This window comes from Chelonia mydas, chromosome 2, assembly GCF_015237465.2.
Source record: "Chelonia mydas isolate rCheMyd1 chromosome 2, rCheMyd1.pri.v2, whole genome shotgun sequence".
NCBI lineage: Eukaryota > Metazoa > Chordata > Testudines > Cheloniidae > Chelonia > Chelonia mydas.
Window position 1 is genome coordinate 31,535,877 of NC_057850.1, and position 14,309 is coordinate 31,550,185.

Sequence of the window (14,309 nt, forward strand, 5' to 3'; positions counted from 1 at the left end):
GATTTTAATCAATCGTTCTGGCTAAGCCCTTGTGTCTCACTTTTAAAAGACAGATACTTTTTTCACTGCAGAAATTGCTTCATGGATTTGATCCAAAAAGCCTACTGAACTCCATGAAAGGATTCCCATCGATTTCAAGGACTTTGGATCAGGCCTAGTAGGAACCTCTGAACAAGCCGAAGAATTTCATGAGATATAAGAAGAATGTAACTGATATACAGATGTGCAAATGAAAGACCCATGAGATCACTAGGGAGATATATTTGGAATGAGTTGGGGAGGGGGGAGAATAAGTAAAATAATGTAGCAATCCAAGACTTTTGTTAAAACGTTGGTTGGTTTTTTGTTGTTACTTTTCCATTTTTTGTTTACAGTTTTGTATCATGCTTTTAAAGATAATCAAGACTTTGTATACAGATCTAGTGAAATTTCTTAGATCTCATGCAGTGACCTTTCTTCTAAATGCACTTCTGCATTTATCAGTCCTCCAAACATCCATAATACATAGGTACAACTGGAATTAACTAGGGTAAATACAGTTATACAAACAAGCTACTTAAAAAAAAAAAATCAGTCAGTCTTAGTCTAGAATCAGAATACTCAAAATAAGGGCCTGAGTTTTCTAGACTTTAGAGTTTGCTTGCTTTGAGTTTCTCTTCTCTTTTGTGCCCCAACAGGAGTTTCATTTGCCTGCCCACTCCCTCAATACAAATGCTGGAAAACCTTTTCCTCTCAACACCCTCCCTGAGACCCAGACAGACTGGCACTCCTGCCTCGCTTCCCACACCCTCTCTATTGTCAGTCAAGTTCTCATACGTTGTCTAGGCTGCTTTCAAACTCCAGCTGCTGATGCAACACCACTTGTTCCTCAATAGTGTCCAAATTTGCCCCACCTCCCAGTTGGGTTTATTCTCCACCTTAAACCTGGGCATTAACCATTTTGACCAACGAGCCAGAGTACTAAGGGCTAATCTACTTTTTGAGATTTGTTTTCAGAGTTAAAGAATTAGTTAGAAAGCTAACTGAACTCCAAACTCCACACAGTAGAGTAACTGAGGGTGTAATTTCCACACTACAATGCACAACTGGATGCTATCACATCTCCCTCACTCTGTATGGAGACAGTCTAAGGACAAGTACAGACTGACTGGGAAATACACATGGCAAATCCATAATGGTAGAAAACTATTTTTGCTCTGATGTCTCAAAGCTCTGTATCAGTGTGTAATTTTATTTTTATAGAAACTATAAATTAAGAACACAGTTGGTAGTCTACTTTTTCTCAATTGTAATTGGCTAGATTAAACACTGGGATTAAGATGTTTACCATTACCTACATTTTTTTTTTTTTTAAAGTTAGCTATTAGGTCACATAGGAGAATATAATTCAATAGCCCAGATTTCTAAAATATTTTGGGCTTGATTATGCCAAATGCTGAATGCTTAGCTTCCACTGATATTAATGAGCAAGTCCTTATTCACTTAAAAATATTATCATGTCAAATTAAAACAACAGACATTGATCGAAACCACAAACACCAGACCTGAGAACCCTCAAACTCTGGATTAGAACATCACTGCTCAGCCCTTCTTTAATTTAAAGCAGTATGGCCTCTGAATCAGGTTGCCACTGGGATAGAAATTAAAAAGCAAAAGAAACATCAGCCTGTTCCACAGTGTCTATCCCTGAGGCAGCATCTTTCTGCTATTGCTCTCATAGCTCAGGCCATCACTGTCTGAAGGATTTGTGCAAAGGGTCAGCTCTCTGGTTGCCATGAGCACACAAAAATTATGTTGCTAGAGAAACAAGATAGAATTTGTTCATTTTATTTCCCCCCCCGGTTAAATTTTCCCAGGCGTGGGAGGTGAGTGGCACAATAACAGTGACTGAATCCATACTCCAGCAACTGAGGGATGAACGCCATCTTCTGTATTTGATAAGCAATAACAGATAGAGAGGTAAGGAGGATCCCGGATTCAGTATTATTCCATACTTTTGTTAATGATGGTGGCATGGAATATGCTATTTAAATATGTACACAATAAATCTCCCAGCTCTCTTGCAAGTTTTCTGAAGGGTAGGATAAAAACATGAGAGTTTTGATGAACTGAAAGATCGGGTAATATCAAAAATGAGATTCAGTGATAGCAAAGCAGTTCATGTTGGAAAGAATAATTGAATGGGGGAAATAAGGGCAAGGCAGTGGGGAGGATGTAAGGTTTTTAGTGAATAGTAAATGAATCCATCTAAATAAAGAATGCATACCTCACAGAAGTCCAGTGTTATATTAATTGTATAGGCAGAATCAGAGAGAAAGTTGAAAGAAGAAAAGGAGGACTTGTGGCACTTTAGAGACTAACAAATTTATCTGAGCATAAGCTTTCATGAGCTACAGCTCACTACATCGGAAAGCTTATACTCAAATAAATTTGTTAGTCTCTAAGGTGCCACAAGTCCCCCTTTTCTTTTTGCGGATACACACTAACACAGCTGCTACTCTGAGAGAAAGTTGAGAGAAGAGTAGATCATCTAATCTGACTTCCTGTCTAACACAGACCATTATATTTTATCCAGTTACCCCTTTAGGGTCCAATAATGTGTGTTTGGCTAAAGCATAACTTCCAGAAAGGCAGTCAGTCTGGATCTGAAAACATCAGGAGATGGAGAACGTACCCCTTCCCTTGGTTTGTTCTAACAGTTAAATCACTCTCACTGTTAAAAATCTGTACCTCATTTCTAATTTGAACTGGTCTGGCTCCAGCTTCCAGTCATTGGTTCTTGTGCCTTTCTCTGCCAGACTAAAGAGCCAGTTAGCACCTGGTATTTCTCCCTGGGAACGTTCTTGTCCCCCTGAAGTGTTCCTAACCTTTATTTGCCAGAAGCTGGAAATGGGCGACAGGGGATGGATCACTTGATGATTACCTGTTCTGTTCATTCGCTCTGAAGCACCTGGCACTGACCATTGTCAGAAGACAGGATACTGGGCTACATGGACCATTGGTCTGCCCCAGTATGGCCGTTCGAGTTCTTATGTTCTTGTATACAGCAATAAAGTCACCTCTCAATCTTCTTTTCAATAAACTAAACAAATCGAGCTCTTTATGTCTCTCACTGCAAGGCATTTTCTCCAATCTTCAAATTATTTTTTGTCTCTGTTCTGCATCCTCTCCAATTTTTCAGCAACCTTTTTAAAATGGACACCAGACCTGTTTGCAGTATTCCAGCATCAGTCTCACCAATGTCTCATACGGAGGTAAAATCACCTCCTTACTCTTACTCCCATTTACACACCCAAGGAGCACATTAATCCTTTTGGGCACAGCATCACACTTATGTGCTGACTTGCTTGTCCATTATAACCCCTAAATCCTTTTCAGAGTCTCTGCTTTCCTTGCAGCAGTCCCCCATACTGTAGGTACGGCCTGCATTCCTTGTGCCTAGATGTAGGAATATCACAAACATGAAGGCAGCTATTCTGTCCTACATGGGCCAGCTTAGGAATCAAGAGAAGAGAGATGAAATGTGCTTCTTTGAGGAAAGACTGAAGGAGGCATGAAAACTGTCTGCATATGTGTAAAAGATGGCTATAAAGGAGACAGGAATCCATTACTTCTAGTCACTGAGGCAGAACAACTAATGGGTTTAACAACTATTAGGCAAACTAACTTAGATCAGCTGAACAGATGTGATGTCAAGGGAACTGTGGAGCTATTCACCGTCAGTCTTGTACACTAGTACTCTAAATCCCAAGGGATTGCCATCATCCTGCATCAAGGATGTTTATTTTGCAATCTGCAGCTTTTCCTCATCCTAGCATCCTGAATAGCAGACATGCTGCTCTGTGTTTCACAGCAACAGCCTACTACTAACCCACCAAAAGGAAATTCTGGCGCAGTGATTTGGGTGGGAGAGAGAGGGAAAACAAAAGGCTGCATGTGAAGATACCAACTATGCAAATAGTTCATATATGTAAAAATAATGGTATTTCATCAAAGTCTCATGTGGAACTAAATATTTAGCACTAACAAGAGTTAATGGCAGCACTCAGAGGCTTAGTAATCACAACTACTGCCAACAGTTCATATGCTCTCTCTTTAAACTGCAAGCTACACAGAGAATTCCTGCCTGCACTAAGATTCCTAAGTGGTTTACTGCACCCTCTGCTGGCTAACCAAGCCATTTTCGTTTTGTAGACACCATACATGCAATAACATGCATGATGAAAAGGAGCTCTCGCAAAGATGCACACACCATGGTGGATTAATGTCACCATTACATCTCCTGTGATATTATAGCTATATCAACTGGCTTTGCTGTAGTAAGATACAACTTTTTGCTGCTGTTTCAAGTTTGCAGGTCACTGTCTAGAATTTTAAATATTCTCTACCAAAAGAGCTTAAATGGTGGTGAAAGATCAAACTAGTATAAAACTATATATGGTACATAGGAAACAAATATTTAATAACGGGGTCTTCAATTTCCAGAGAAAAGTATAATACGATCCAATGGCTGGAAGTTGAAGCTAGACAAATTCAGATGGGAAATAAGAAGCAAATTTTTAATACTGAGAATAATTAATGGAAAATTTAATGGGCAGGAGGTTTAAAACAAATAAAAGGAAGTTCTTCTTCACTCAGCAACCTGTGGAACTCCTTGCCTGAGGAGGTTGTGAAGGCTAGGACTATAACAGGGTTTAAAAGAGAACTGGAAAAATTCATGGAGGTTAAGCCCATTAATGGCTATTAGCCAGGATGGGTAAGGAACAGTGTCCCTAGCCTCTGTTTGTCAGAGGGTGGAGATGGATGGCAGGAGAGAGATCACTTGAATATTACCTGTTAGGTTCACTCCCTTCGGGGCACCTGGCATTGGCCACTGTCGGCAGATGGGATACTGGGCTGGATGGACCTTTGGTCTGACCCAATATGGCGATTCTTATGTTCTAACCACTGGAGCAACTTACAAAGAGTCGTGGGGGATTCTCCTTCATTGACAATTTTTGAATCAAGATTGGATGTTTTTCTAAACGATATGTCTAGGAATTATTCTGGGGAAGTTCTATAGCCTGTGTTATATAGAAGGTCAGACTAGATGATCACAGTGGTCCCTTCTAGCCTTGAAATCTATGAAAAGGTTAAAGAAGAAACAGAATCTGTTCCAGGCTAAGTTTGTTCCTGTTCTCATTAATATAGTGCCCACAACCTGCCAGAACCAAATCTGGATGCCTATAGTTAGGCAGCTAAATCAAAATATAGGTAATAAAAGCAACCCAAGTGTCTGAGTATCCGCTGTCACTGACTGCAATGGGAACTGGAGGGAGGACAGTAGAGAGGACTCATTTATTTAGTAGTAAGATTTGGAGCTAAGTGCCTAAGAACAGGCACCCAAACTGGCCTAGGCACTTTACAAATAGAGATGAAGAAAAGGCCTCTAACACAAAGAACTTACAACCTAGATGGACAACACACAGATGAAGCCAGGCAAAAGCGACTCCACAAAAGTGCAAAGAACGACCAGACAGTGCAAGCAGAGCAAACCTCTGGTGAGTTCCAGCATTCCCTTTTTTTAATCCCTTGCAAATTAACCCAGTCCAGAGGGGAGGATTACAGTGTGCAGGATTTTGGAGAAAAGTGCGTATTCAGAAGTGACTTGATGGAGGACAGGGCAGAAGCACAAAGGACCATATCAGGCAGAGGACAGGTATGGGAGACAGGAAAGATTTCAGCGTGCACGTTGAGACAAAGGGTGAAAATAAAATGTTAAAAATCTCAAATACAAGTCAACATTCAGCAGTATAATTGTTCTGTGTGTACTGTATATACATACAACACAAAGAAATCCACTTATTAGTGCATGAAAGTACTTTCAATCAAAAAGATTTTGGAAGGACATTTTGACCTTTTTGCCTGACTCAGGGAAGATGATTTTCTCCTTCCAGAAACAGCACCACAATGTAAATGAGACATTAGGACAAACATATGAAATGTATGCAAGAATTAAGGAGCTGCAGCTGGTTTCTTTGCAGCTTCCCCTCTCTACTGCACTCAGTGGAAACAGCACAGTGAATGACAATACGTTTGTTACAATGTAAACAGATGTGCTGCTGCCCTGTTATGACAGCCTAGCAAAAACTGTCTCAATAGCTGCCGCAGCCAGAGAGGTGAGTTCTCTGCCCTCCACCAGCAGAAAGCCTGACATTCGGCCTAACTGGGACAGTTAGCTTTTGCCTTCCTCCATTTTTCTTTTTTAAAACAAAGGCAAACACAACGTCAGTGCACTGAGAAGTTTTCCCAATTAAAAATTAAGTCAGGAAACATAAAAAAGTACCACAGCAATGTTAACTCAGCCATTCCACATGTACAGACAATATTCTCATCAATCTTTTCCAGTTAAAATGTGTAGCTTAGTATTCTTACTTATGGTATAAAATGCAGGAGGATAAAACAGAAAGAGACAGAAAACGGATCCACGTTAACACTGCCAATGGAAACCTTTACATTCCTGACAATGATCTGAATTGTGCAGCCATAATAATGTATTCAAGCTGTATTTTTACATTTATTTATATTATACTGCACAACACTTAAATTGCCAGACTAGGGGAGTGCTGAAATTATTTTATCATAATCAATACGGACAAAATGTAATTTCCAAAATCTGAAATTGGTATTGAAATTGGTATTGTTCAAAAAAAATTCTCGCAGTTGTTAAACAAATGAAAAAAGATTCCAAAAAAACAGATACTGTGGTGATGAACACAGTATAAGAATCTAAACAAAAAAAGTCTTCGAGCATGATTGTGCATGGACATCCTTCATCAGAGACTGCAAAAGGACATAAATACCCTAAAATTGTGTAAAATTGTACTATATGCCTTGACATTCTAGACCTATCAGTGTCCCTTCTCCCTTCTGATTTTAATAAGTGTGCAGAAATTTTAATAAAATATGCACACTGACACTATCTAATAAACTAGTGATGTTTACAGAAAGTCCTATTTGTTATTTTAACTAAGTTAGTAAGAATACGATTGAGTTTGTGTGGATTCAAGAATTTACTTACTTAATATTTCTGCTGAATTTTCAACTGGAAAAAAAAAACAAAAACACCCCACCTCTGATTCCTCACACTCTGTCAAAAACTGTTGTACAACATTTCCCATCTTTGAATTTAAACAGCACACTGCTATGTATGTATTCTATAAGTACTTCAGAAATCACCAAATTGAAAGATGCTATTGGTACATCAAGGTTTTTTATTGTGATTTTACTATTTGTACACGCTAGTGACTCAATTTTTTCCTCTTATGTACATTGCTATTAAATTTAGTTTTAATGTAGCACTGTACAGAGTACACTTTATCTTTATTATTTCTAGAATGTAAAGCAATTAACACTGCTCCTTGCTACATAAAATCCCAGTATTCTTCTTATATAAAGAAGTGTTTAGCATGCCAAATTCTTGGCACATGTGAATAAGGTCTTAATGGAAGGAGAGCGTATGGTATAAAATTTGTATATATTGAAGATCTGGGAGGGAAGGAGAGTGAAATCCTAGGTAATGCATGTTGCACAAATTAAGTAGGGTTGTTAAATTGTAAAATTGGCTAAAATATGATTGTGCTAAAAATTGCTCAAGCCTGGTCAGATACAGAATTGTTTAAATTACCTAAGTACTTCTTCTGCCTGCCAGGCAGCATCTTCCTCTTCTTCCCAGGCATTAGTATTTTCCTGCCAAGTATCCAAGTCTCCTAGTTCAGGCTGAAAACAAAAGACCAAGAATATAATAAACATACGCAAACCATCTCCCCACCTCATTTCCAGATAAAACTATGTTGAAACTCAGAAAGCAAGGCTATTTAGTGTTAAGGGGTTTATATATCTGCTTCATGACAATATGGAAAGATCCTCTCCAAGTACCAGACAGGATTGTTTTGAGTTTCCCAACCATCCTCCCACTCAAAAAACCCCAAACAAACAAACAAAAAACCCCACCCCAAAATCAAAACCCACAACAAACCACAGTGAAGATGTTAAAAACAACTACTGATCTGAACACAGTGAAGCCAAATATTGATGGAGCTAGCCTGCTTTCTTTAGAACCAGGTACTAAAACATCTGCCTAGCTTCCAGAATTTTCTAGATTCTAGCAAAGTCCCCACCCACTGCTACTCATCCACATGCTTTCCCCACTTTCCAATGTATAATATCAATCATTATCTATCTTAGATACTTATATGGCCTCAATTACGGTAATGTAAAGTGATGTGACCCCTGAAGAAACCCCTAGTGTAGATGCAGTTATATCAGCAAAACTGCACTTTTACTATTATAGCTTGTTTTACCCTTTTGGGGGAGGGGGTGGTTTTCCTCTACTGGTGCAAAGTGCAGCTTTGCTGGTACAGCTGTGTCCACACTAGGAGTACTTTAACATTATAGTAGTATTCCTCTACTGATAAAATGCTCCTAATGTTGATGTAGCCTAAGTGACCTGTTGAAGGTCAAACAGGAAGTCTATGGCAATGCAGGGAATTGAACTCAAGTCTCCTGAGTTCCAGGCTAGTGCCCTTCCACCAGACTCTCATTCCTCATTACTGATGACATCTTTTCCCCTTCCTAAGCTGAGACAATTTCTGTGACTTTCTTATTGTTCCTCAATAGACACAACAAGAACGTTGATGCTTTTACCACTTCTCTTTTATCTTTCCAAGTTAATAACAGTTTTCACACAGACTGAAATTAGAACTCAATGTTTCTAGGGTCAGAAACCCTACCAAGTGTATGTTATCCATATGTACTTTTACAATTCAGTGACAGGTTATTAGAAGCAGAAGTTATGCAAGAAATAAATTTAAATATTTATTAAAAAAACTATTCTACCATTCTAAAAAGGTATCACTCATTTACAGAGCACCTTATATCTTCAGAGTACTTTGCAAACAAATTAATCCTACCTATACTCTGAGTAAGGCAAGTATCGCCTCATTTTACATATGGTGTTATACCCCACATTTCTTGTCCGAGTACATCACCTTTGTTGTCAAGGCAAACACGGTCAGCATAAGTGCATGAAAATCAATGCAAATTGTTCCTCTGTCCTTTCACTGTGGAATTAACATGTAATCTCCAAAAAGCCTAGAACTCTCTGGTTTAGGAGATATGGTAACACTCAGGATGTATCTCAGACTAATTTCCAGCAGGCTGACTTGTATTCCCTTCTGCGCATCTCCTCTTTTCAAGAGCAAGGCAGACACCAGGTAGTGACAGTACTAATTCAACTAATTCACCAATTCAAATTCAGCATTGCCTGCTCAAATAGCTCTTATTCTTTATCAACAATTCAGGTACTTTATAGCTACTTAATATCCCTCCTCCCAGCCAGACCTTTCTACTGAGGAGCAGACACATTGCCATATAAATAAGAATCAAAACATACAGCATACTTACAGACTGATGAATAAAAGGAATATCTTGTGTGGCTGCTAATCTACTAGAAAATCCTGCATTTCCATCTGGGATCCCAAAATGTAAAGGTTCTCTTTTTTTAATAACAATCTGAAAGACAACATTGAAAAAGGGGAAAGGAGAAGAAGAGGGGAGGAAGTCCGAGTTTTATACCTCCATTGAGAGCTAATAAGAGCATGATACTATTTCTTCAGCGCTATAATACACTACACCTACAAATGCCAAACCACATCCCTTTAAAAGAAGGACACTAAGTTAGATTTTTTTTAAACACCTGGCAATTTCTTTATGTGCTCCACTTCTACCAGTACAGACAGACACACAGTTTCTTGTATCAAAGGGGTAGCCATATTAGGCTGTATCCACAAAAACAATGAGGAGTCCGGTGACACCTTAAAGACTAACAGCTTTGTCTGGGCATAAGCTTTTGTGCATCTGAAAAAGTGGAAAGAAGTTTCTTCTGTTCTTGAAAGGCAGGTCAGTAAATGTAACATGGTGACTAAGAGCATCATGTTCCTTTTTAGAGGCTTACCCTCAAACAAGATAAGAGCCTACACACACATTCTGTCTCTAGCATCTGAAATCCACAGAAATGCAAATCCAAATACAGGCCACCACTTTGTAATAATCCACCATCATTCATCAGCAGGGCCTGAACCTGGGAAATTCAGTACCAAATCACAAGCCTCCACCAGCCAAGTGACTCCTTTAGCACAAGTGATGGAGGCCTGTGCTTTTGGGCTGAAGGTTCAAGGTTCATACCTGCTGATGATCCATGGTGGTTGTCATTCCACGAACAATGAGAATCTCAACTTTTGAGTATGCACTTCTGCTTCTCCAGATGGAGGATTTCCACACTGAAACCAAAGTATGCATTTAACAACACTATGCAGCATGTGTAACTACAAATGCGGACCAACCAACCAATCACGAACTAATTTCCTGGTACTGGTAGACCCAGGGACAGAGAAGAGGCAGAATTACCAAATTATAAACTTGCTGTGCCCCAGCTGTCACCAGCACAAAGCAATGGGACCCAAATACCCCAGAGATGTTAAGGAAAAGGAAAAAAAAAGGCAAGTTAAACAGATTTCAGCCAAGCTATTGATTACATCACCAAATAAACAGAGCTAGGCACAAAAAGCAAGTATTCCTCTTTTCACATTTCTCAAGGATGTGTCAGGAAAGGCCTACAAAGATATGGAGAGATCTCCAAGTACTGCCCAGAAGACACATCACCATTTGCAGAAGAAAGCAAACTGAAACAATAGTACTTTGGGTATGTCTACATTCAAACTGGTGTAATTTCCAGCTGGAGGAGACATACCTCTGCTAACTCTGATCAAGCTAGCGTGCTAAAAATGGAAGCGTAGAAGCAGCACCATGAGTAGCGTGAGGGAATAGCAGCCATGAGTAGGTATTTAGTGTCTTGGAGGGATCATCCTTGGGGGAAACTAGCTCCTTACTCTGCTTGTGCTGCCACAGCTACACTTCTATGTTTATGCATGCTAGCTTGATCGGAGCTACCACAGGTGTGTCTCTTCAAGATGGAAATTAGACCTTCCAGCTCGAATGTAGATATACCCTTAGAGAACGTATTGACAGTATTGTCAAGTGCAGTTCTTCAACTGAAACACCTCAGTTTTTACCCCAGGAGACTGATGTGGATCTAGTCAAATGTTTTATGTTAAGGTAAGAAAGGCCCAGCCAGCTTGTATGCTTTTGATATGCAGTTTTATCATATTAGCTAACAAACCTAAACACTGGGGCAGAACAGAGTATTTACGAAGACGACTCATTACTCAAAATAGCAGCGCAGCCTCTTTATAGTTTATAATTAGGTCTGTCAAGTGATTAAAAAAATTAATCATGATTAATCGTGCTGTTAAACAGCAGAATACCATTTATATAAATATTTCTGGATGTTTTCCACAATTTCAAATATATTGATTTCAATTACCACACAGAATAGAAAGTGTACAGTGCTGACTTTACATTTATTTTTTATTATAAATATTTGCACTGTAAAAATAAAAAAGTCATATTTTTCAATTCACTTTTCACTACAGTACTTGTACTAGCTCTTTGTCATGAAATTGGAACTTACAAATGTAGAGATATGTACAAAAAATAACTGCATTCAAAAATAAAACAATGTAAAACTTTAGAGCCTAAGGCGATGTCTACACTACAGCCCGGATCCACGCTCTGAGATCGATCCACCGGCCGTCGATTTAGTGGGTGTAGTGAAGACCTGCCAAATCGACAGCAGATCGCTCTCCAGTCGACCCCTGTACTCTACCCCCGAGGAGAAGAGTAAGGCAAGTTGGCGGGAGAGTTTCTCCCATCGACACCCCGCGGTGAGGACCCCGCAGTAACTCGACCTAAGGTACGTCGACTCCAGCTATGTTATTCACGTAGCTGGAGTTGCGTAGCGCAGGTCAACTTACCACAGTAGTGTAGACCCAGCCTACAAGTCCACTCTGTCCTACCTCTTGTTCAGCCAATCGCTCAGACAAACAAGTTTGTTTACATTTCCAGGAGATAATGCTGCCCCATTCTTGTTTAAAATGTCACCTGAAAGTGAGAACAGACATTCGCATGGCACTGTTGTAGCCGGTGTTGCAAGATATTTATGTGCCATATACATTAAAGATTCGTATGCCCCTTCATGCTTTGGCCACCATTCCAGAGGTCATGCGTCCATGTTGATGATGGGTTCTGTTCGGGTTCTGTAGTTTGCATATCGGAGCGTTGCTCTTTTAAGACTTCTGAAAGCATGCTCCACACCCCATCCCTCTCAGATTTTGGAAGGCACTTCATATTCTTAAACCTTGGGTCGAGTGTTGTAGCGATCTTTAGAAATCTCACATTTGACAAAACGCAAAGAAGGTACCAATCGGCTGTGAAAGTGTTCTTAAAATGAGCAACATGCTGGGTCATCATGAGAGACTGCTATAACATGAAATATATGGCAGAATTTGGGTAAAACACAGAGCAGGAGACATACAATTCTCCAAAAGGATTTCAGTCACATTTAATAAACACATTTTTTTAACGAGCGTCATCAGCATGGAAGCATGTCCTCTGGAATGGTGGCTGTAGCATGAAGGGGCATACAAATGTTTAGCATTTCTGGCACTTACATACCTTGCAATGCCGGCTACAGAAGTGCCATGCGAACATCTGTTCTCACTTTCAGGTGACACTGCAAATAAGAAGAGGGCAGCAGTATTTCCTGTAAATGTAAACAAACTTTTTTCTCTTAGTGATTGGCTGCACAGGAAGTAGGATTGAGTAGACTTGTAGGCTGTAAAGTTTTACATTGCTTTGTTTTTGAATAACAACAAAAAAAAAATCTATGTTTGTAAGTTGTGCTTTCACAATAAAAAAAGTTGCACTACGGTACTTGTATGAGGTGAATTGAAAAATACTATTTCTTCTATCGTTTTTATAGCGTGAATAATTGTAATAAAAAATAATATAAAATGAGCACTGTGCACTTTGTATTCTGTGTTGTGACTGAAATCAATATATTTGAAAATGTAGAATAAATTTCAATTTGCTATTCTATTGTTTAACAGTGCAATTAAAACTGCGATTAATTTTTTTGAGTTAATCACAATCAACAACCCTATTTATAATACAACTTTTGTATTAGACAGGCATGTCTAAAACTGTATATTTTCATCACAGACACAAATCTCTCATTAACTAAAATATTTGTGCACAAATCTCTCGATTCCCAGTACTGAAAAATGTATTTCAAAATTTGATTTCAGTATCACCCCACGCCACCCACGCTTCCCAGAATATACTCTGATTAAGGGACTTTCAAGTCATTGCTTGAATTTAAAAAACAGTAGAACATATTCCATCAAGGAAATCCAGGTGGTAAATTCTCCCTCCCACCCCACCTTCTTTGACAAAAGAAAGATTAGCCCATATCTTTCTATCTCTTCTCTTTTCAGTTCCACATCAGAAAGCAGAATAAAACGGATGCAGAGAAGCACAATGCAAATAGATATCTAATACTCCTGGGGTAATTCTGCGCCACTGCACAATTCAGAATTTTACAGAAATTAATGTTGCAGAAATGGGCTGCAGAGATGTTGACCACCACTAGGGCCCACTGTACCTGGCAGAGCCCAGCCTGCAAATAGAAAGACAAGGGTGCGGGGAGGGAACTGGAGGGTTCCCGGCAGCTGAAGTTCTCAGCACACCCTGAAGAAAGGAGGGCGGCGGTATGCAGGAAATGCCATACAGGCCCAGGACCCAGCATAAGACTGTTTCTCCCTCTGGATCACTGAGCTCTAGGAGTCTGAGTGGAGGCTGGAGGTGGAGGGAGGCCCTGCAGCTGATCTCTGGGGTCGGTATAGGGTGAGAGTGTCTGGGCTTTGGGGTCGGGGGGGAGGGGTGCATCTGGGCTCTAGGAGAAGAGGGGGTGAGAGTGTCTGGGATGGTGGGTGTAGCTGGCTCTTGGGGGAGGGGATGAGAGTGTCTGGGTTGGGGGGGGCCATGGCTGGGCTCTGGGAGGGAGGGGGTATGAGTGTCTGACCTCTGGGCTCTGGGTGTCAGACAGTGAAACAGGAACTGGGTTTCTTAAACTCTCTACTCCCAGGGGAACTTTTGTGTATGTCTGTATTGTTACAGACATACTTGCTGACAGGTATTTTAAAATAAATTACTAAAATAACTGAAACTGGCATGATTATTTTGACAAATAAAATTTGCAGAATTTTAAAATATTGTGTACAGAATTCCCCCTGGAGTAATACAAGTTCCCAAAACACATCAGTTAGGGCATCCAAATTAGATACTAGAAATTGGGTTATTGAATTTTTGCC

General features: G+C 39.7%; 1 protein-coding gene across 14 annotated transcripts in view; it reads right to left on the reverse strand.

Annotated features, from left to right (window-relative positions):
- The window catches only part of EBAG9 (estrogen receptor binding site associated antigen 9), a 41,214-nt gene that overhangs the window by 1,005 nt on the left and 25,900 nt on the right, over window positions 1–14,309 (reverse strand). For 13 of the 14 annotated variants that reach the window (XM_043539172.1, XM_043539167.1, XM_037892105.2 and 10 more), the window contains 2 exons: window positions 9,445–9,552; window positions 7,667–7,758 (listed from right to left, as the gene is read on the reverse strand). In XM_043539172.1, coding sequence (XP_043395107.1) covers window positions 7,667–7,758; window positions 9,445–9,552 — 200 coding nt within the window. The remainder of the gene's footprint in view (window positions 1–7,666; window positions 7,759–9,444; window positions 9,553–14,309) is intronic. The other variant, XM_043539169.1, reaches the window with a different exon arrangement.